This window comes from Haliaeetus albicilla, chromosome 19 (genome assembly GCF_947461875.1).
Source record: "Haliaeetus albicilla chromosome 19, bHalAlb1.1, whole genome shotgun sequence".
NCBI classification, from domain to species: Eukaryota; Metazoa; Chordata; class Aves; order Accipitriformes; family Accipitridae; genus Haliaeetus; species Haliaeetus albicilla.
In genome coordinates, this window is record NC_091501.1 from 936,865 (window position 1) to 960,300 (window position 23,436).

General features: G+C 43.0%; 1 protein-coding gene across 2 annotated transcripts; it reads right to left on the bottom strand.

Moving 5' to 3' along the window:
• Positions 1 to 5,646: 5,646 nt before the first annotated feature.
• Positions 5,647 to 23,339, bottom strand: XPNPEP3 (X-prolyl aminopeptidase 3). 2 transcript variants are annotated; one of them, XM_069807143.1, is made up of 10 exons: positions 23,212 to 23,339; positions 21,492 to 21,608; positions 18,560 to 18,967; positions 16,527 to 16,729; positions 15,788 to 15,850; positions 14,297 to 14,410; positions 11,794 to 11,879; positions 10,950 to 11,133; positions 9,322 to 9,442; positions 5,647 to 8,506 (listed from the first exon to the last, which is right to left on the bottom strand). In XM_069807143.1, the coding sequence occupies exons 1-10, from the start codon at positions 23,270 to 23,272 to the stop codon at positions 8,340 to 8,342; spliced, it is 1,524 nt and encodes a 507-aa protein (XP_069663244.1). In that variant the 5' UTR covers positions 23,273 to 23,339; the 3' UTR covers positions 5,647 to 8,339. The 2 variants fall into 2 exon arrangements, with proteins under 2 accessions (XP_069663244.1, XP_069663245.1); XM_069807144.1 differs by lacking the exon at positions 14,297 to 14,410.
• Positions 23,340 to 23,436: the final 97 nt, after the last annotated feature.

Consider the following 23,436-nt stretch of genomic DNA (forward strand, 5'->3'; position numbering starts at 1 on the left):
AGTAACAGCACACAGAGAGTTTCGAGGATGGGCCTTTTCTAAAACCCCCGATCCTGAGTCCAGAATGTAACCTAACAGGCAACCTCGATTCACAGGATGACTCAATTCTCTCCTTTGCACTTACTCCTCAGGATCTGGGGTTTTTCTTTCACTTTGCGTTGGTACGAGTAGTCTAAGCTCTGCAAAGCCAGGTGATTCAGGGAATAGATGGAAGACTTAGATAACATCTGGACTATGCTCATGTCCTGCACAATTGCTTATTTTAAGGGAACAGACATGGTGGCAACAAGAGGGGCAGGCCCCAGTGTAGTATGGATCCAGGTCCAGAGGAGTCACTTTGCAGCCCCTTATGCAACTTTACATTTAATTTTTTAAACATACAACGATTATATTAAGTATTGGGGGGGAAAAGGATAAAAAGGAGATGGCACTATTTACTGGAAGAACTGATTTTCTTTTGTGTGTGTGTGTACGTGTCCAAGACCTTTTCTAGCAGAAGAGAGTCATGTGACGCATATGTCTCTTCATCGCTTATCTTCTTCCTTCCCTCTCTGGTTCTTCGTCCTTTTGGGTTTGCTCTCCTTGCTAAACTCTGAATGGCCCCGTTGGGCAGTTCTGGGGACCCTGAGAAATGCAACTGAAGGAGGAGATGAAGTTCAGAGCCATAGACATTTTTACAGAAGTACAGTCACCGTTCCACTGTCGAGGCTAAACTGAACCCACAGCAGGTATCCAAGCTGTTCATTAAACATATGAAGTTGCTCCTCATCCTCCTTATAATGCCTGTTGGGGCTGTAGGGGGCAAGCAAAAAAAGATACATAGATTTTTAATGATGGGGTTGTTAACAGCTGGAGCAAATGACTGAAAGAAACAATTCTCCACCTCATCCTTCTCCCTCCCCCAACCTTCAGATCAAGGCTTGATGCCTTATTGAGGGATCTGCTGCCGTCACACACGGGCTACCAGGCTCAGCACTAAATTGAGGAGGTAAAATGCAATGGCTTTAATAGGAAGGTGCTCAAACTACTCGATCAAAGGGCCTCCTACCCTTTCATTCAGTGACTCTATTAACTGAAGATAGGCAATATTCTAGAGGATTTTCAACACTCCTCTATTAGCTTGTGACTCATTAAAAATGGAGTCCTTAAGAAATGTAGCATTTGGTGCATTTCTTGTCTTAAATGAGCTTAGAGAAACAGCTTATCAGTCGTTTAATTTATTATTAACATTCACTAAAATTTCAGAGAGAGTTGCACACTGGAGTAAAATAGCTCTCATACCTAATTGCTGAGATTAATTTGCAGTTATCAGTATATTAGGAATTCAGGTTTGCACTACAATCCTCCTTCCCATTAATCGCTACACTTGTTCTATTTTATTTCTCTAAGAAACTAAGTTAGAATGATACATTTGGGCTCAAAACTCACATAGTTTACAGTTCTGAATTTCAAGAGTAATAATCACATCTTACAGATAGCACATTCTCACCTTTTTTGGAAAGGCACTCCTCAGGTGAGAATCACAGAATGCCATCTCCTCAAAAGCCTCATACTGCAGGGAAATTACATTATAAAACTGAAAAAACCCTCGAAGATGGAGGCAAGGTTAAGGTTACATGGCTGTGATTTACAGTAAAATATATTACAGAGATAATGCAATTATTTAAACTGCAAGAATTATAAACCCTGGAAATTCTAAGGTAAAATGAAATTTAACAAGAAATCCAAATAAAGCATAAAGAAATGAAGAGTCAAATATCTGACCAATCTTAATTATGCTTAGAGAAAATCTCTTCTAAATCTCTAACTAGCTAGAAGTCACAACATTTGTTTGCATAATATGCGTGTGTTTGCATATATAGACTAATACACACATGCTTCTGAAGATGAATCAGACCTTTCCACTTTATAGTGTGGAACTGAAAGTTCATGAGAAACCTCTCTCTGTTCTGCAGCGAAGGGCAAAAAACACAGCATGCCTTTACAAATCTCCTAATCATATCCAAGTCCACAAATGTAGAACTATCTCAATACGAACTGTATGTTTTTGCCTGGTTACAGTCACCACAGTAACACCCATGTAGCTGTTAAAAAGCTTATCTCCTGGAAAAAAAAGAACAGGGTAAAAGCATAAATTAGAAAGCGATATACATACCAGATATCCGCAATGCATCACAGGAACCTCGGCGGTACCTTATGGAATCTGGCAGCAAGTGAGAGGTCAGTGCAATGAGCACGCCGGAGGCTACGGCTCCTTCGGCTGCAGGCTGGTACCTCTGCAAGTCCGGAGGGAGAACACTCAGAAGGACACTTGGAGATTTACGGCCTCCGTGACAGGGGCAGCTGCGTGGGGATGCCAGGACCGGAGATTCCCGAGCTGTCGGTCGGGCCGCGTCTCTCTGCCCCTCTGAGAACGAGAAGACACGTGCAACTGGGCTGAGGGAGCGTAACTCTCCTAATCCCTGATGCCACACCAAACCTTGTCCATCCAAGAAGCGATGTTAAAAATGTTAAGCGGTTACCAGATCAAAAGGGGATCCTGATGGCGCATTAGGACAACAGCGCAGAAATGCCAACGCAAATGACAAACTTCACAGAGGCCACTACATAGAAACGATCGGCCTGCCAAAAGGGGGTACGGAAGGGCGTTCGCAGGCAGTATCATCTGCCTGCTTCTGTAGCCTGGTAAGAGACCCGCGCTGAGAAAGCCGACCCCCCCCCCCCCTTCTGTACCATTAACAGCTGCCCTTTCTCTGAACGACCACAATGCCGGCAAACATGTCCACGACCGAGATGCAATACCATTAATTACAGAGGTATTGCTTATAGCTCCCAGAGGCAAAACTGATATTACATGTTGCCCTTTGTGTGCACATTAGACTAGAAAAAACAAAGTACATTATCCCCAAACTTAAAGCATTACCTTTCTGAGTAAAAGATTCACATGAGAAGAAGTTACCTGACATCTGCTAACTATTTCCTGGGACAAGAGTCAGACTGCTTAATCTTAACTTGGGTCAGTGGCCAATCCCATTTTGCATTAATCTCTCAAAAGGAGACATAGAGGCAGAAGCCTTGTTCTGCCTAGGAATAAAAAGAAGCTGAGCCTCCCTCCTCCTCACACAATATTATTCCTATTGGCCCAATTTACTGACAAAAAAACCCGCAGTGAGCCTATTTCCCTGGAAAGAATAGCATTTCAACCAGTTTTTGCTGGACTGCCAACTTCTCCTAGTTGATCACTGAACGACACGCTGAGTGTTCCCACCTTCTGCTGCCATGATATTCTGCCCAAATCATGAAAAAAAGAAATTCCTTTAAAAAGCCACAGGCTCTTCATGGCCTTGAGAAAACCAACACAGAGCTTCAACCACTGTCAGTTCTGGCCCACCACAGCATGTCTGAGACCAGCATTCCCAAGAAGCTTCCAAACCAAGACTGCACATCTCTCCTGCAGTGCTACTTGTTTCCCCATCATCCAAGAAGAGGGAACATACTGAATCCTACGGTAGCCATTCTTACTCCTGGGTCTACAACCAGCTTTCTTGTTAAATTTTTCTTTGCTCAAGGATCTAGTCATCAGGCTTACCCAGACAGGAATTATTTTTTTCTTTACCATTGTTAATGGATAACTCTGTCATGGTAGTTAAAAAGGCATATGTGGTATGAGTCAGCAAGAGAAGGTAATGCACGTGGAGGACCTGCCAATTCTTCCTTGTTCCTTTCTGCCCGTCTTCTGAAGAGTCTGGTTTTGGTTAGCCAAATATCAGGTGGTGCTTCAGAGAAACAACCAGGTGGGCTGAGGCACAACTTGTCCCAGCACATAGGAGTTCATTGCTCCGCTTGCTGCTGGCGAGGAAGGCTCAGAGCTGGCAGCCAGTTAAGACAGCAAGACAAACTGCAAGAAGGTGAAAGGACCTGAGGGGAGAAATTGAGTGCTATTGAGCCCACCGTGCCTCACTATCCATTTTGATTATAAATTCTGCTTTAAAATGTAAGTTATTGTTACACCTCTGAAATATAATAAATTGTGTAAGTCAGACCCGGTCCTAGAGCCAGCGTTTTGAAAGTGTCCAAATGATGATTTTTAATCAAGTAGAGGCTGAGCGTGCATGTAGGGAGCACATATAACAGCGATGCTGTAATGATCTCAGAAAATTATAAACTTAAATGCAGTTTAGATCTGCATACTAATGAAGAGATGCCTATATAGGGTCCTAGACAACTCAGTTTAAAAGAAATCAAAAAATGTCAATTTATTGCAGTGCAGGGTTTCGTTATCCAATTACACAAAGTATTAAGCATCTCATCATCATTAAGACATTTTTGTCATTTATCTCATATAGATTTTTTTCTAAGTTTAACCCTAACTCTTTTTGCTTTATGGTAATTCTTCTGGGAGTAATTACTAAATTTCCATAGCAGCAATTTGGGTAGTATAAGAGCACATAAACTCAGCCTTGCTCCCTCCATCATAATGAAGATTTTGCCTAGAAATGTACTTTTTCCCCTTCACATTATTTAAAATATGACACATGATCAATAACATAAAACTGCAGAAAACTTTCTCATATGATAGTTCTATTGATTTTTAAAGGAAATAATTAAACTAACTGTTAAGACCAAGTTCATCAATACAATCCGACTCCTTTGTTCCCCCCTCCTGAGCAGGACAAATCAATCAGGGTCTCCTGGTTAGCATAACCAGTTTCCTAGAGCTATTGCACCACTCTGACAACATACTGAATAGCCATTTCATACCCTGTTCTTCCCTCCTTGCTCTCACATCCACCTGCACGCACAGCTCCAAATGACACCCTTCTGAATCTTCTCTATTGCACTGTACATTCCCCAAACCCTCCATCTCCATTCTCTTCTACGTGCTCCCTCAGTTTGCTTCTTCCTATGGCATCAGGTTCCTTTGCAAAATAACAAATGCAATTTTAGGAAAGACATACTGTATTTTTCACAGATAACAGAGATAGAATGCCAAATTGTGTTAAATGCCAAATTTCTTTCCACTTTGATGACAGAAGGATATCTGCAAATTAGCACCTCTGCTCAGACTGTACTTTAACAACAGGACTCTCCTACCAACTAGTTCTCTGCAAGGCAAAGCAGGCCCCTGGTAGAAGGTGAAACGGGAAAGCCAAGAAAAGCCTCCTGGGCTTCCTCTGAAAGCAAAGCAACTTCTCCACAGGGATGGGCGGCTCTCATTTGAAAATTTTCTCTCATACTCTGATGCCCTTAAGACCTGTGCCATGGTTGGAATGAAATCTCTCCCCAAGTTAACTTGCATATACCTCAATTTCTCTTTCACTTCCAGTGATCCCACCAACGCCTTCATCAAGCAGCTGGCAACTTGCGCTGCCACCGAGAGCTGCTCCTGCACCCAAGTGGTTGGAGTGAGGAACCTCTTCCGTGGCAGTGACAGACGGTAAATCTGGCAGGATGGGACTGGCGACTGGGGAGGTAAGCCACGGGAATGTGCAGCCAGAGACGGGATTCTTTAGAGTTTCTCGACGAAGGTCATGTAAAATCTTCATGGATTTGGTTGTATTCAAGGGACATTGCAGCATGTGTGTAGGTCCCAGATGATACTCTGACTATCCACCTCTGCAACAAGCCAGAAAAGGCCTTCAAAAATTTAGGTTGATAAGATTCACATTTAATACATTCTGCAAAATGCACTTTTCTTTACATTGAACAACAGATTCCAAACATTAGCAGCAGTTTATGCTGAAGAAACGGTGGAACACTGTGGAAGAATTACAGCATATGGGGCAATGCACAGCCTAAATCAGACACACTTAGCATGGTGGAGCACAGCAGCCCTAACAGATCCATTGCTCCCCGCTCAGCAGAGTCACAAACACTTCTTCACTGACAGAAACATTCATCCGCAACATTCTTAAGATCTATTGGTGTTTGCAAGTTGCAGGATTTTCCTGAGAGGAGGAGGAATTAGTGTGTGCCTACATTTGGCAATGTTATTTCAAGTCCAAGATAGGTTACAGGTAATTCATAAATGTCCCTGAAAAATAATGCTCTTTCTGGAGGTGCTTATATCTATTCAACAGCCATGCAACTCGATGGCCTAAGAAATTACTTTCTACAAATTGTTTTATTTTAAAAATAACTTTTTAATATGTATTTCAAAAGCTTATTTACACTAAGTACAATCATTAACTCCATTAGGTACATGGGCAGATGTGCAGATCAGCACACACATGTAGCTCTCGGGTTAATGTTATTTTAGGCTGCTTACATAGTTCCAAAATCTAAGATTTGTCCCAGTTGACATGGCTCTAACAGGTGTAATTGGAACAACACACGTGTTACAGATCAGAGCACCAAAAGTATTCATCAGTTCTTTGTCCACACGTAAAAGGCCTTCCTTCTAACAATTCAACTGTAACACATGAGCATCTAACAAAGGCTCCCATTAGAGATCAGCAGATTCTCTTAAACAGGTGAAACTTGATACACTAAACTCTGTAAAAGGATTTACTTTTTGTCATGTTTAGACAATAAAATTATGGCATGTCTTGGCTGCCTTTCAAGTGCCAAATTCAAACCCCAGTGCATGCACCCAGCTCCCATTAAAAGCAATGAGAGATGCAAGACACTGCACATTTAGCCTTCACTAAGTGAAATGAAACACAGAAAAGAAAAAAAAAAAGGAAGGGGGAAAAAAAAAAAAAAAAGCAGATTTTGCTAAAGGTTACACAGCAACAGAGCCAGAGGTTCAACTCAGGAACCCTGACCTCCTCCCCCACGATTCTGACTACGTCCACTGGGGGGAATTAGGGCAAACCAGGGAAGAGGCAGTGACATCAATTAGAAAGCAAAATGGATTAGGAAGCAGTGACATTATAGTGGGTCAAAAATAGACAATATAGGAAGAGAACAGAAGAGAAAAAGAAAGAAAATTGAGAATAACAGTTGAAAAATACTGAAAGCTACCATCAGAAAGGATGTAAGATGATGTGATGCAACAGCAAGCATAAATAAAAGGAGATGAACTGATGAGAGGCACTTTTCAGACACATTAAATAGCTGATTGTCAAAATATTTTCAGTAAACACACAGATGCCACGTTTGCCTCTAGTAGGTGTTTCTACTACTGCATACAATGGCCTGGGTGGTAGGCTGATGTTGAGCGAAGACAACTCTTCTCTCTACTCCTCATCCATCCTAGCCCCCAATCACATTTGCAGCTGCCTCAAAAATATTATCACAGAGCATTAGTTACTGACTGCACTTGGCAAAACCCAAAAGGCAGCTGTGATAGTGCCCTCAGAGTTTTGAAAAGGAGAATTACTTTAAATTTCATATAAAAGCTGTATAAAGACTTGAGACTCGCCACAGGGCAGACTTCAAAAGTACACTGCTGAAGTTGCTGGCACTTACAGCATAAACCAGAAAGGTGCTGTGACTGTCCCAGAAGCAGGACACCTCACATCTAGGTGACAACCAGCAGCTCACCAGTGGAGTCCAGCACAGCCAACACAGCCCTGCTTCCGAGGGTAGAAGCGGGCTCAGTACTGGAATGGACATTTGGGACAAAAAGAATGGAATGTGGAAGACGGCAAGAATGGGTGTGTTCAACCTCCTGAGCCCTACCTGTCCTTTCTGAAATTACCAAACATTCAAGTAAGCTGAAAGACCAGATGAGATGATTTTCCCTGCTGCTGGCCTATTTTGCATAGGTCTGAACAAGGCCCAAACACATCCTTATCCTTAAAATACTAAAAGCGTTCTCCACAGGCTTCAGTTATAACTACCTCCCAACCAAACCCATCTTCCTGACTACCAAAACCCCTCCTTCCAGGGCTCTGTAAAAATCAAAGCTGTCTGACACACTTTTATTCCCCCAAAACAGCATTTATCAGACCTTCATTCCTCAAAATTTGACTGTTGTGAAATTACTGCTAAAGGGGAAAAAATGGGACCTTGGTCTTAGCAGTTGTACCTATGCATCTGGAGAGGGACCAGGCAGAAGCCCTGCTGGTGGCACTGACAAAATTCATCCCTCCAAGGGCACCACAACAGATGGATCCACACAGCAGATGGATGAATCCGCCCCCATGTCCTACAACAGCTCAACACCAGCACTAATCAAATCAGAAGGAAAATGCACACAGAAGAGGTTGCTTTGCTTTTTCATTCCTCAGTACCCAAGCCTTTTGCATTCCACTTCCCAGCCCCAGTCTTGGAAACAGCCATCAATTGTCCACACCCTCCATCGCTTAACAACTACAGCCAGCTACGGGGATCGCATGCATCACTGGAGGGCTGTGTCTCCCGAGGAGGATGCAAGAGGCAGAGAAGGGGCATCATGAGCTGCGGCCACAGATCTGCTCGATGTGGTAGATCTCCTTGGGACAGTCAGCAGACAAGATGAGAGGCGCATCCTCTGTTATCACAACATCATCCTCAATGCGCACACCAATGCCACGAAACCTCTCTGGCGCACTCACATCGTCCTCAGGGATATAAATGCCTGAAAGAAGGAAGGGAATTAAAACATACAACACTCTCCAGAACAACACATTTCCCTTACTGCACCACCGTGAGAGCAGGGTTGGATTTTCAGCAATAACATGAGTTTGATCCCAAAATTTTTTAACAAGGAAAGCTACTCTTTTCCCTCACCCATGGCAGCTGGTGGGCTAAGAAAGGAAAGTGTCCCTTAGTGCCTAAAGACACTAGCATGGTAATAAAAACCTCCACAATTACAGCTGGCCTTTCCGCACTTCTTGCTCTCCATGCTATGTTCACAATGATGATTTTAACAATGTTCTGAATAGAGAGAGAAGAGCCAAGCATTAAGTACCAGTTTCCAGCTGACAGCTCCAAATCCAGTGACAAGCAGAAAGAAAGATTCATGGTGAAATGCCTAATTTGCAAAGCTAAGTTGTGAATGCCTGTAATTGCAGACTGCAATGCTTGAGACTTACACTACCAGTGACTGGTAGTAGTTTAGTCACAGTAACACAAAACACAGCACAAGTTAATTTAGCCTGCTTCTCTGCACTGCAATTGACCTGCACTGCTGTGGGTCAAACAGCAGCAGTCTGAGGTCTATAACACTCTGCCTTCTGCTGCACAGACATTTTTTGAGAGTTTACTCCCATAATTTGTTACCTTGGCTGTGCTTGGGAGGGAAATAAGGTTTTCTAATACTGCAATCATTTTCAATTTCACCAGAAAGGACCTGAATGCTTCGGTCTGAGGGATCAACTAACTACCCAAAGCAATACTGTTATCCTCAGTGTTGGCATGTTTTTGTCCACCACTGACTGCATCACTTTTTACCTGGTTCAATGGTTATCACCATGCCTGGCTGGAGCGGGAGAGATCGGGATATATCTGGGGTATCATGAACATCCATGCCCAAGTAATGGCCCACATGATGTGGGCAGTACTTTCGAACAGCCTAGCAGAAAACAAAACAAGTGTCACGGAGGCAGTTAAACACAGCCTAACCTGTTCTAATACAAAAGGTGGGGAGAAGAGACAGAACAGTTATGTGCTTAACTACCAACCTTACTGCCATGACTAGGTCACCAGGGGCTGCCTTCCACTTACCAGAACTGGATGGCCCTCAAAACCCACCAGTACCATGTGCCTATTATGAGCATATTGCCCACTGCCTTTCCCCCTCACTGAAAAGAACAGCCCAAGCCCATCACCACCTCAGCATGTCAGGTAAGACTTCAGTTTTCAGCTCACTGAGCTTTGCTACCCCAACCCTTTCCATCCCTTACACATCCAAGCCCTATGTTGCTCCCATCAGCAGACCCGGACAACTGGCAGCAGCTGACACAGCTGCTACGTGATGTGGCAAAGACGTCTCCTACGCACAACAGAGCAAACGCTGTGCTGATTTCACTCAGTAGCTACAGCAGGATTCTAATCCACCTCTACAGGTCACAGATACTGCCTCACCCGCACACCCTCCTAATCCCCCTCCCTCCAGAGAGGAGCTCCCTGACAGCAGGCATCAAAGAGCTAATTCTTCCTCTGCCCCACGCTCCTCACATTCACTGGGGAGTGAGCTGCTGACGCTGCTCTCGTCTGGCTGTGCTGCCGCCTGCCGAGAGAAACCGGCATGATAGCCTCCGTTCTCAGGCAAGAACTTGTGCTGTTGTTGCACTGACGCTATAGGACAATTAAACCTGGCAGAAATCTGTCCTGCTGCCAAAGAGGTAGTTCCCTCACTCGGTTCCACCATCTTTCTTGTATTGGCATCAGCAGTCATGAAGGTTTGCAGTGAGTGGGACCGGATAAACTTCTTTAACTGCAACCCAATCCTATCTGATCTGCAGGTTCAGCTCTAAGGCAGACCAGTTTCCTGGTCTTATTCACCAGGTAGCTCTGTGAATCCCAATACTGACACAAAATGGTGCAGAAGAGGCAGCAGGTGGAATGACTGAGAAGAATGGGCTGCATGTTTTGGTGGCACTGCAGATTTATGCTATGTTAAACAGATCACAAAACTATGACTAATTGCCTGCAGCCAGCCCTGGACCCAGAATTTTGTGTTAGTGCCACTGTCTCTATAGGTCCCTTCAGACTGTCTGTACTCTAAAGCTGCATCTACACTAACAAGTAGTGCAGACCAATGGCAATGGATCTGCAGAGTGTAATAGCAAGTGCCAAGGAACAAATGTTCACACTGTGCATGTAAGACTGGGGAGTTACTTCAGACGAAATTGCGTGCTGAATGGTTAAACACATCTTCAAGTTCAGCCTTATCTGAGAGAAATCCAGTCCTGGGTTGAGACCAGCCCACAACATGAATTAAAGCACAGTGTGTGGTGACAATTAGAAGATACATCTCAAAAGCACATTCCTGAGCCAAACTAAAGCCACTAACATAATCCAAGGAGAAAACAGTCAAGCCTAGTAGATGGAAGCTGTAGTAAAAAAACTTCAGGTACCTTGAAGAAGTGGCTCTCAGTGATGCTGTTCTTCAGGATCCCCAACTCTTTCAGTTTCTGTCCAATAAGGCTCAGCATGAGGCTGTAGATATTTTCTAGGCTCATGCCTGGGGAGCAGAGGCTCAGGCAGGACTTCTGGATATCCAGGACAGCCTGGTATAGTTCTGCTTGGGGTTTGGTGAACCTGAAAACCATTGAGAAAAGGAACAAAGGACATTTCTCACAATTTAACCTCTCCCCAGAACCTATTTTGGGGACAGATTCAGTTCTATGTTGGAGAAGGGAAAGTCAGAAAGGAACGCAACTGGCTCCTTACATGAAATGCCAGACAAGGCATCACTGCAACATGCCCTTCAATGCACTGGGTAGAGGCAGGGTTTCTCAGCTGACAACCTAACCCCAAAGCAAAGCAAGGCAAAGCTACCGCAGGAAAAAGAACACACTTGAGCCAAAACATCCAGGAATCAAACACACAACCACAGGGACATCACACCAGCAAATTCACAACTGACAGAGCCATGTACAGGTCAACTAAACTCCTGTTTTCTTACATACAACCAGAGTCAGCCACAGCTGAATGCACAAAAGCCCTCTCCGCACTTTAAGCATGCTGTAATAGCTGAAAATAGCAGTAATCACACATATTCATCCAGTAATTAATGAGGCAGTGGGGAATACAGCTTCTCATGCTGAAAGATTAGTTTATATAATTTGATTACTCTGAAGAACCACAGAATGGGACACATTAAAACTACTCACACAGAGATTAAACACACATACACTCAATCCATCAATTATCTAAGAGCTTCTCAGAGTTCTTCAAAACAGCCTTATCACAGCATACCTTCCATTGATGGGCCAGGTGCGTGTGATGTCACTTACATAGCAGGAAGACTCACATCCACCATCTAGCAAGACCAGTTCACCATCCTGGAGAATAACAGGAAAAAATGCCCTGTAGGTCAGTCCAGCTATTAACTGAATTGATTTTTCTGTCTGAGAGTGGGAGAGGAGATTATGTCTTTATTTTTGCAAAGCAGCTGCAGAGATGTGAGCTCCTTTTGCAGAACAACACCCCAGGTGCTGCTGTTTATAGGCTATTCCAGTTGGATTGTTTCTCTGCAAGGTAGTCTCTGACTGTTATGCTTATCTACAGCCTGAACTCTTAACACGCTGATTTTCAAACACTTCGGAGTAAAAACAGACATTTTCCTTAAACTATTCTGTGCTCTGAGACACCAGTCCCATTCACACCTGGATCACTTACTCCAGCAGATTACACCAGTGACTCCTTTCACTAGAAGTTCTCTGCTAGTGACTGAGACAGAAGGGTTTTGCAAAAAAAACATAGATTTCGGAGCTACCCACAAGACCACTAACCGCTAAAGATTTAGCCTTATCACAAGGTAGGAGGACCCAGCAAAATCACTTCTCTGACAGTGTATCATTACTGTAAATGCACTATTGAACAGCTTGTACCATCTTCCCTGATCTCTTCCGGGTCTTCCTTGACTGCTCTAAGATATACTTCTGAATCTATCTGGTGATGGAAGAAAAAACTTTTGGAGATGTGAACCTCCAATTAGCTTCAGCAAAACTGTTCCATGTCAGTTAAATCACTGACCGCACATCTTCCAAAACCCCGACAAAAAAAGACAAAGGGCCAGGAACAAAACCACTGCCTTGCTTTTCCTCCTTAAAGAGGCTAACAACAAACAGAGCAGTGACATCTGTAAAAAGTTTGGATTAAATTCTCTATGGATTTACACTACATGTAATCCAAGGCCTTTTACAGATATTCACTCCACAGATCCGTGACTGTGCCAGCAGCCACGATGTGGCATGACAAAAAATAATTCTAGCACTTTAAGGGAAAAAAGAAGCAGAATTTCACTGCTAGCACTACTTCCAGTGCTAGCTATCATTGTGTACAGTTAAGCGCCACAAACACTTACACAGCAAATAAACTCAGACCTCTGAGTTTATCCCACTGAATAGACAGGCCATTAACTATCTATTTAAATTGTATTTTTAGCTTCTTCAGAATAGCTGGTTCAATTCTTTAAGTAAAATATGAAATTATAGCACCTGCCCTCTTCCAAGCAATTAAACAAGCTAAGTAGCAATTTATTGGCTAAGGGAATTCCGCCTGTGGTTTGTTGCCCAGTAAGTGCCTTATGCTGTGCATCGTGTCCTCTTTCTTTAAAGCTGAGACCACTAAGTGGTGGACTGAATGAAGTCCACATGTGACCATAAGCAGCCTTCAGATACCTTTCAAATTAGACACTCTGTTAGCCTATTTGGCAACAAGATCTGTAGGAAGTAGCACACAAAGGAAAAGAAAGAGTCAAGTTTATGAGTTTAACCTCCTACTTAACAGTTTTGAAAAAAACAAGTGACAGTCATTTAACTGAACAACTTTATCAGAAGCAACTGGAGTTACATGAGCACGCCTGACCTTAGACGACAGTACAACAAAGGAGGCTTCTTTCTGCCAAAAGCAGCCTGTCATATCTTTTGTATGTCTGTCTCTGCCGATCATTTCAAGGTCTGCTAGCATGCCAGCTTCAAGAACAGACAATGCTAGTGGGAAAGTTTCTTCCTGCATTAAGACAGAGAAAAAATATGCTCCTCTGAAAAGTGAATCATGAGTAGAGCAGTGGGGGAATAACTGCTCCTTAAAATACTTATCTGAATCTAAAGGTGTATTGTCACAAAAGCTGGAGAGGGTTCAATTCAATAATGTGGATCTTCAAAATAAGACATTCATTTACCTACAGCCATCTAATCCACCTCTCAACATTTAACGCTGATCCTTTCCCTCCTTGTTCCCGTTCCCTGCTTTGCTAGCCTACACAGAATCCTAAATGCTTTTCAGCCTCCTCGCCAGAGGAGGAATGCACTATTGCACCTTATGTTGCAAAGCAAGGCCAAGCAATGCAAGTAACAGTAGAAGACCTCATCAGAGCCTTCACTCTGCCTGCTGCAGTGGTCCCTCTCTTTTGTGAGGTTAGCAGTCCACCCAGCACTGCACACTGCTGCACACGGTGTAGGAGCAGATATGCTCGCTAAATGAAGTTATTTCCAAGCTTGTTTGCAAGTCCTTCCACTGTTCAGAAAATACTGCAGAAAGTGCAAAGAGGAGAGAAAGAGACTAGATGGAGTGAAGTTAACCTGTCACTGACAGTAAAACTAACCAGGGCAGGATTCCTTTCCCCTGCTCACTTGAAAATACATATTTAAGTGTTTTGATCTGTTCAGTCAAAACAAAGAGCCGCTACAGGGCACATATGGGTACAGTGTGTCACAGCGCTGCACTGTAAGTTACTGTATATTGTATCGTTTACCTTGATGAGCTGATTGTTCTTCACATAGTGCAAAGTGTTTGATCTATTGCCACCAGCAACGACAGGAGGGTAGGCCAAGATGTCAGCACCACGAGCCCGGCACTCGAATTCAAACTGGAATACCAATTCAGAGAGGAGGAGGCTGTTAGCACTGATTCAGGCGATTAACTGCCCTAGGGCTATTATAATTCATGTCCTGCAACTGTTTTCTTAATTTGTACAGCACAAAGTGAAACGGGAAAGTGAGTTCACTAAATGAAAGCAGCCTTGAAGGTTTTCCAAGAACGCTGGAGGAAAAAAAATACAGAACTACCCACTTTTCAAGATAGTGTTTTAAGTCTGCATCTGGTCTCATGGAAGCTCCTTCTGGTGCAAGCTGTTCAATACTGTATCAAACATTCATTACGTTGTCATAAATCACCAAAAAGGTGAGGATTTGTTCTTTTATAAAGTAATGCTCTTAGTTGCCATACAACTTTGCGAATTTTCAAAGATCCTAAGTGTCAGCATGACAACAGTTGAGTTTTGCTGTTGTCTTTTAAAATTACAAAGTACCAGCATATTTACAGCAGTATCTATTTTCATGACTCTGTTGAACTAAGAAGGTTTGAAAGCATGCACCACCTTGATGTCCGAGGGGAAAAAAAAAAGGCACCGTAAGCCTCAAGATCTTTATCCTTCTTGAGTGATGAAGCTGATGAAAGCATGGAAATGAATAAACTTATATCTGTAAAGATCTTCTACATCCTCAATATATTAACAACCTGTCTTTTCTATAATTACCAAAACCACATGGGACAGAATGCTCCAGGATGCCTACGTGTAGTAAAGTAGGTTTTACAATCCTGATCTGGAGTGAAAAGTTGATCTGTAAAATACACTTTAACTAAAATAATTTTCTCTACAAGTTAGTACCGCTGCTCAGTGCCATGTCAGCACAGGCCCATCTATGTTGTAATACAGGCTGCTGAAGTTTCTCAAACAGGCATCTCACTGCAATTCCTTACAAAATTCCTTACCAAATGCAGAGGCCAATTAGTGCTTATTTTGTAACTGAGATGTGTCTACACTGCTTCAAGATAGCTGTGGTAATCTGATGTAGTAAGAGGCTACAGTCAAGAGAAGCAGGCTTTACAAATAGGTGTTATAACTACTTAAATTCTGTACAATAGAACTGTATTATAGAATAAGATAATAACTGTATCTCTGATGGTTTAGCAGGTTTTGTATTAAAATACAATAGAAAAAGACATCAATAGCAGATAAACTTAAGACAACCACTACATTCCTTCAATAAGGGTACAGGAAGTACAGCTGAGGAATTCCTCACACTGACTTTTCTGCACGTCCTAGGAACCACAAGAACTGGCTGAAGGAGGAATGTGCTACAGCAGGAAGCCTACATTATAGAGAGATCTGACATTTCTAGTTTCGTGGAAGGATAACCAACATCCAGACCTTCTATCTCACCTCCACCCACAAAGTACTCACCTTTGCATACAGAAAGGCTTCATCCACTGGGGACTTGCTGGCAAACATTGTCTCTATGAAAGCCTATGAAAAAGAAGGGCCTTTCAGTTAGCAAAGGAGCCTGAACTTGAAAGAAGTTCTTTTTTTCACTTGCTGTCTTTTGAGGAAGGCCTAAAATCAGCTGGCCCAGAACATAGGAACCAGAGGCAGCTTTTCCTTCAGAGAAGGACAAGCTGTGCCTCTCTTTTCTACTTGGTTCTCTATTTTAATAATATTTACAAAAACATAATTGCATTTGAGGTCATCTGTCAAATTAGTTTAAAATTGGCCAATGAGTTCAAAAAGTATTTGAGGGAGAAGAGGGAAAATGGAGACATACACAGGCAATGTGTTCACAAAAATCCTGTTTTCTCAAAAACAACAGGATAAATGGGGAAGAGAATGGCGCGGGGAAGGCTGAGAAAAGAGTGAAGAGGCCTACCCCTGTTCCTGAATAGGTATTGCTTTCAAACAAAGTGTAAAATCTGCTGGCTTGTCTTTGCTCAAGTTACAATAATTGAGAGAAGCTGGTAGTCCAAGCAGTCTTCCTGTTTCTCCTTGTCAAGTGGAGGGAGCCGAGCCCAGCCAACAGTTGAGACACAGCAGTTCAGTAGCAGGTTAGACCAAAGCTATCCTTCCAACACATCACCCCATCAACAGCCCTCTCCCCTTTCTTCTTTAAAGGAATGCACTGGTTCATCTGGAGAGCACAAACCCATACCTCTGCTGTCACCCGTCCAGCTATCTTCATCCTTTCAATCTCTGCAGGAGATTTGATCAGCCGAAGGTTTTGCACTAGATGTCGGATGCCCTGGATGTGGTTTTTGTTCCGAGCTTTTATCTCAGCCAGGGGCTGCATGTAGTCAGAGTGCAGCTCCGTATGCACTGGTTTCGTCAAGTCATACCAAACAATGTTTGACTCACCTGGAATACAAAACAAAAGCTGACACAGACGAAAATAAATGTAGACATGTCCTCCCCATACTGAACAAACTCACTCCTCCTAAACTAGACCTGTTGCTATATTTGAGAAATCAATTTCCTCTGAATCTGTATTTACAGACCATATATACACTTTCACTGTCACAGGATACTAGCAGTCTCTTCAAAATCTGGAAGATTACCAATTCACAGCATGTAGATTTGACAAATCCCCACTTCTGTGCCAATATTAGGTTTTACGATCATCACTGAAAATATGTACCTTGCACAGATCCATTCACAGTTTGCATATCAAAGTTGCACTTGTGTAAGCTAAGGAGCCATTGCACTGCAGTCGTGCATGTTCTGAATCATTCTCTCATTTAGCCTGTCCCCCCGATGCTGTAAGGCAATTTACCTTTTACCCATCGCATGGAATCAGGGTCATTATCAACTACGCTTCAGAGTATCTTTGGGGAACAACTGCTTATTTCAGCCATTCAGAGAAGATGACTTACTGAGGACAAACTTATTTACCCATGTGGAAATTTATTTAGAACATCAGAGTCAGCACCCACATTCTCCCCACAGGAGCATTTTAAATGGGAATGAGTAGAAAAACCATGCTGAGTCATAGCTAAGGTCCACCTAGGCCCTCCTCCTTTGGTGGCATTAGCAGGTGCTAACAAAAAGTCTCTAAGAAACTGGGCATTTATGAAAGAGTATTTCCCTTAGCACATCCTCCCCACTTCTGGTTTCTTCATTTCAAGGCTGCATCTTTGTAACACTGATTAACTGCTTTTCATGGACCTCTCCCCCACAGAACTAAAAACTTTTGAATCCATTTATGCTTTTGACATTCCAAACCTTCCATGAATGATCTACAATTTAAAACTTAAAAGGTGTCAAAACCTGCCATGTAATCATTTCATTCAGTGTTCCCTTTGTTTTTAAATTATGAAAAATAGCAACTAATCATTCCTACTTATCGTCTCTATGCTTTCCATAATCATACACACCTCTCATACCTTACCTTCTGTTTTCTGCTGTTCAAACCGAGCAGGTTTGTCCAGCATGTATCTCACACACACTCCATGCTTTTAACCATTCTTGTTGCCCTTTCTGTGACTTCTCTACTTCCAATATATCCTTTTTTGAAACAAAATAACTAGAATCCAAGATGCGATTTGAGACTCCAGAATTCACTCTATTTATTTGTGTAATCCCCAAAACGCTTGCCCTTTTTATATTGTCGTAAGCCTCCAGCTTCATTTTATAATGCATTTAAGTTCACTCTGGATTATAAGTATTGAGGCTACCTGGTGATGTTAGATGCAGAACACCATGTCTAAAGGACAGCAATTTTCGTATTTCAAAAGTCAACATCTATCTAAAAAAGGTGAGTGGACTAACAACCTCCCTGTGTGGATCATTTTCCAAGTCTATTATGAATAAAATACCTTTAAGTTTCCTATGCTTCGTCTGGTTCTGGCTCTGTCAGCAAAAAGGTATGACTAAAACGGTAACATGGTTTGCGACGCTCTCTGGTTTATCCGGTTCCTTACATTTTACAGATGTGCACACTGGCATTCACGTGGGCACACAAGAAATTCAGAGAACAGGAAAAACTATTATTTTCAAAACTACTTTTCCACTGGTGACCCTCAAGAAGCTAACAAGAACTCCCAACTGTCTTTGTCACACTGTCATAGACCCCGCACCTCCCCAAGTTCATGATAGTCTTGAGTTGGTGTCACAGACCACCTTCCAAACCCGTACCATTCAGACCCTGCAAATCACATCTCATCCCATTCCCCCTCCATTTTTTGTTACCTTTCAGCTTGGCCACCAAATGCCTGAACTCCTCGATGGTGTAAGCTTCGTCTACTCCTGTGAGAGCGATTGCCCCATCTGTGCCTGATCTGGGCCCGTCCCACAGCTCCCGGCTTGGATCTCTCCGGGGTACAAAAAGTATGGATTTGTGGGAAGGCAGCGCTTTGCCAGGAATGCTCTGCAGCACCAGGATGCTGTCAGGCTCCTGGAACCCACAGAGGTAGAGGAAGTTAGTGTCCTGGTGGAAAATGTAGGGGATGTCATTGCTCATGTAGTACGTGGGGTTGGATAGCAGAATCACTGTGTGGTCCAATCCATCCCAGCCATGCGCTTCTTTCTGGATCAGTGCCATCAGTTTGTGTCGGCGAAGAGCGTATTCCACCTGTGACAATCCTGGGGTTACCTCTCCTACGAATACAAAACAAGTCAGATCGAGAAATTCAAGGCACTCATGATATTTTACTAGTTGCATGCCTGATTCCTGCCTACTCCCTGATGCTGTTCATATGCATGGCTTCGTTGTGGTCCCTCATTAGCCTTACCATTGCGCTCTCATGCATCTCTTCAGCTTCCATCCCTACAGCACATCCTCACTCAGTCTGCTCCTCCATCATGCAAAGACAGAAATTTATTTTAACAAATCTGATTTTCTCTTATGTATTTCTGTGCAAAAGCAGAAATCACAAAACCTGGTAGATTTAGACAAACACCCAAAACAGATGGATGTTTTTGCAAAGACATATAAAAAAAGGGGAAGGGGCAAGGCAAACTGGACTTTGACTGCTGAAAACCGATGGGGTTTATAGCACCTGGACATTGAACAGAAGATTACCTCCCGAGGTTGAGCATTAATTTCCTCAGATAAAGCTAGAATGTCTATTCAAATACACACTAAGTCAACTCATAAAGTAACTAGTTCTAAACCATAAGGGGCAGATTGAGTGTTACAGATACTGGGAGATCAGGCAGAAACACAGAGGTTGCAGAGTCTAACCAGTCACAAGATTCCAGGCAGAAATAAACCACGAACTGCAAGCTGGAGCCAGGCCATGATTAAGAGAAAGAATCTCCTCCAGGGCAGATGTAGCTTTTCTCAATAATTAACAATTCAGATTTTTCCAGAGCTAAATACTATATTCCCAATGACTCTAACTAAACAAATGCTCTCTTAGATGAAAGTGTTTTAAACTGCTCCAGTCACGAAGGATACGAAGTACAACGATCAAGATACTCAACAAAATCAGACTGAGGTTGGAGGAACAACCAACAACAGCTCAAGTAAGTATTTTTAAAAATGTGAGACTCTTTAACTATGATTTAAATTAATACATAAGCCTTAATCACTACTTTGGCTAATACCCTATTTTAGCATAGATTGCATTTTCATACAGTTAACTTTCTACTTTCATAATCTTGTCTTCCTCTTTAATGTATTACACAATGACAATTCTAGAATAAAAATTGAAATTTGGCTTGTACTGTAAGTGGATTCTTGCATGGGTGGGATGAGAGGGGGAATTTCTATCCAGAATGTTTTTCCTTGACAAAAGAGAGTTTAAGAAAATCACATATGTTGTATTTGCATCAAACTTTACACCTTTTCAACACCATACATCCCCAACACCTATTTGGTGTGAAAGTCTTTTTTTGTAAAGAAAAAACCCAAACCACCAAATTTGTTTTACTCTGTAGATTGAGAAATGACAGAGAACACAGAAACTATTTAAATGCAATCTGACCCCACATTTCTGCAATATTATACTGCAAATTTCCTATGCTCCACTGCATTCCAGTCAGCTTTCTAACTACCACAAACAGCCCGGTGAAATTTAGAAACTGCAGTAGGGTGGAACATGGGAATCCCATTTGTCTTCTGACTGCAAGGCCTGGAAATTCTCTTTGCCTTAAAGGCATTTGCTTTTTAAAACAATAATTGCAATAAAACAATGTTGTATTATTTTACGGAAAACACCACTCCTTTATTAAATGGAAAATTACTATGGGCAGCTAGGATTAATCTCCAGTGTTTCAGCTGTGAGTACTTTTAAAGCATCAGCCTCATTTACTGTGAGCTGTTAATCAGTGCCCTGAGTAACCTGATCTAATATTGATGTTAGCTCAGCTTTGAGAAGAGTGTGGACCTAGTAACATCCTGAGGTCCCTTCTGACCTGAATTATTCTACAGTTAAATATATAAGTCCATGGTTACATATTCATCTGTTCTCTCTGTATACCCATCTATGGAAAAGAACACAGAACCAGAATCTGGTTTCCTGGACATAATCTTGAATATATTTTTACTTCAAAGTTTTTAATCATGGTCATCTCATACCTACACGCTCATTTTCATTAATCTCATTAAACTGCACAACCTCAGCTTCTCTTTCATCACTACCTTCTAACTTTATAGTCACAAGTCTATTTTTCTTCTTTTTCTCACAGCTTGAATACTCTTCTGAAGGAGGCATGTTCTTTAGACAAGTGGTGTCCAACCCTCAGCAAGTCTCTCCCTGATCTCCTTTTCTGAATGACACCTTTATTTTGTGACCCACAAGACATTAGATATGAAGCATTGTAGCAGTTCAGCTTGCACAAAGGACTCCTCCTTAATATAAACTGTATTGTATTTGAAGAACAATGAGCTCCCAAGATTCCACTGCTATGAAAGGGCTGCAGTACTGAAGTCAGTGACACCAACCACTCCATGAGAAAAAGGTAAAATGCTAACACGCGAAGCCTGTTTTTCGAATCAGTATCATCTCGGACAAGGAAATTAACTACTAAATATAATTACTGCCTGAAGAAGTTAATCATAAACAGATGGAATCATGAACACCTGTATGATGCAGTAAATCAATACTCTGTCCTAGACATCTCAGAAAAACAGAAGAAAGAATAGCAATGATTGGCTCATACAGGGCCTGAACCTAACCTGGTTTGAGAAGGTGTGGGTGTGTGAAGGGGCTGGGCTGGCCCAAATACCGGTTTGGAATCTTCTTCTGCTGGGCAGGCTGGATGGAAAATCTTCGGAGACCACATGACTTGCAAACTAGAGGAAAAGAAATGCACCATGTCAAGGTAAAAGACCTTTCCAGTTAGCAAACTGCAGAATTATGCTCCAGTCATCTGCCTCTTCGTAGGACTCGCTTCACTTACATGACATAAATATCCCTCCTTTTCAATTTGTTGTGCACCGTAATAGTTTATGAAACAATGTGCACACAACTCAACTAACGATCAAATATTCACAAAACAGATTGAAATAAATTAACATAAGCTAAACCTGACAATTCAGCACAAAAACCCAGAAAGCTATGTCAGTGTGCACATACTCCAATTTCTACACTTGGTGCTCACCCTCCCTCGTGTCCCTCAAGCACCCCAGGGCTTGAAGCACAACACCTGTATATTGTCTTTTCTTGATGACATCTTCAAAAATACCACTCATATGGAACAATTATATAGTTTTCAAGGCCTTTCCAGTTCTTTTTTTACTAATAACACCACAAAGAAGCCATAAAATACCACAGGTTTATGCAGCAATGCAGGGTTTTTTTCTGTATGAAAGATACACAAGAGTCCCCGTTTATGTATTTAACTTACTTGAGAGTAGCCTTAGCCAAATTGAAAACAGTTCCTCAGAAGCATAGTTATGTATCCCTCTTCACATCCACACAGCCAAAGCAGACAAGTTTTAAAGAGAATTACAAGCGTGCATTTGGGAGCTGGGGGTGTGCACGGTAAGACAAAAGCTAAAATTAAATATCATTGTCATAAACTTTACAAACTTTGAAATTTTTAGTCACAGCCTTTTGCAGCTGAAGAATTGCTTGTGCCGAGATACAAACTGGACACATGGAAGGAGATGGTAATTGGTTTCCTAACATCCAGCAGCTGATGTTTTGGAAACCGGTTCTCTTTTGTGTCACTTACCATGTGCCTACTACAAAATCAGTTCATGCTGCCATAGCATGGCACTGGGTTTTTAGAACAAATGATAATCAACTCTTCACTAGCATAAGCGAGTACAACACAAGCGAACCAGCTGCCTGCCTTTCAGAGAGCCGAGACTCAGAGACTTATAGCAGAACATATAGACCGTGGACTTTCTGTGGGAGCCAGTACGATTAGCCACTAATTGAAGATTACTTATGCATGGCAACTGACAGTCATAACATAAAGCATTCACTACGGGATGACTGACTGGAGTAACAGTCTGGAAACCCAGGCAGTGAAATATAATTACAGCTTTTTGGGCAGTTTAAAAAGTGAGCGTTGCCACCGTTTCTCTCCGCCTACACAAACAGGTCAGCTTGCAACGAGACAGGAGAACACAAGGGGCATTAAATAAAGCAGTATTTTGAAGACAGCAAGGAGCTTTCCACATCGTTGCTTTATTTTTCAAACAACAAGCCCTTCTTCCCTCGGATCCAACCGTGACCGAGGGTACGACCCCGCCGCCGCAGCCAGCCGCCCGCCCGCGCCCCCTCAGCCCAACGGGACACGCCGCAGCGGCCCCACAGCCCGCCCCGGGCAGTCGGATACCAGAGCCCCCCCCCCCCACCCCACGGGGACGGGGGCAGCCACGGGCGCGCGGCCGCGCCGGTGAGGTGAAGTGAAGGCGTGTGGTGAGGGAAGGGGGAGTCTCTGACCTGAGAAGCCGCGCCAGCCCCTCACCGCCGCCACAAGCCTCCGGGCCGGAAGGCGCGACATGTCCGAGGGACACGGCTAACGCGGGGATCGCCGCCCCCCCCCCCCCCCCCCCAGACACCCCCCCCTCCCGTCACCCCTGCACCGGGCCCGGCCCAGCCCGCGCACGGCGGGGCCTTTGCCGGCCGCGGCGCCGGGCGCTGACACCATCAACGAGCGCGGCCGCC

Excerpts from the sequence above, each read along its gene's own strand:
- XPNPEP3 (XM_069807143.1), bottom strand. The coding sequence starts at position 23,272 with ATGTCGCGCCTTCCGGCCCGGAGGCTTGTGGCGGCGGTGAGGGGCTGG. Across the intron at positions 18,968-21,491 it reads CCCACACCTTCTCAAACCAG|GAGAGGTAACCCCAGGATTG; the intron begins GTTAGGTTCAGG and ends TTGTATTCGTAG. Across the intron at positions 11,134-11,793 it reads ACCTGGCCCATCAATGGAAG|GTTCACCAAACCCCAAGCAG; the intron begins GTATGCTGTGAT and ends AATGGTTTTCAG.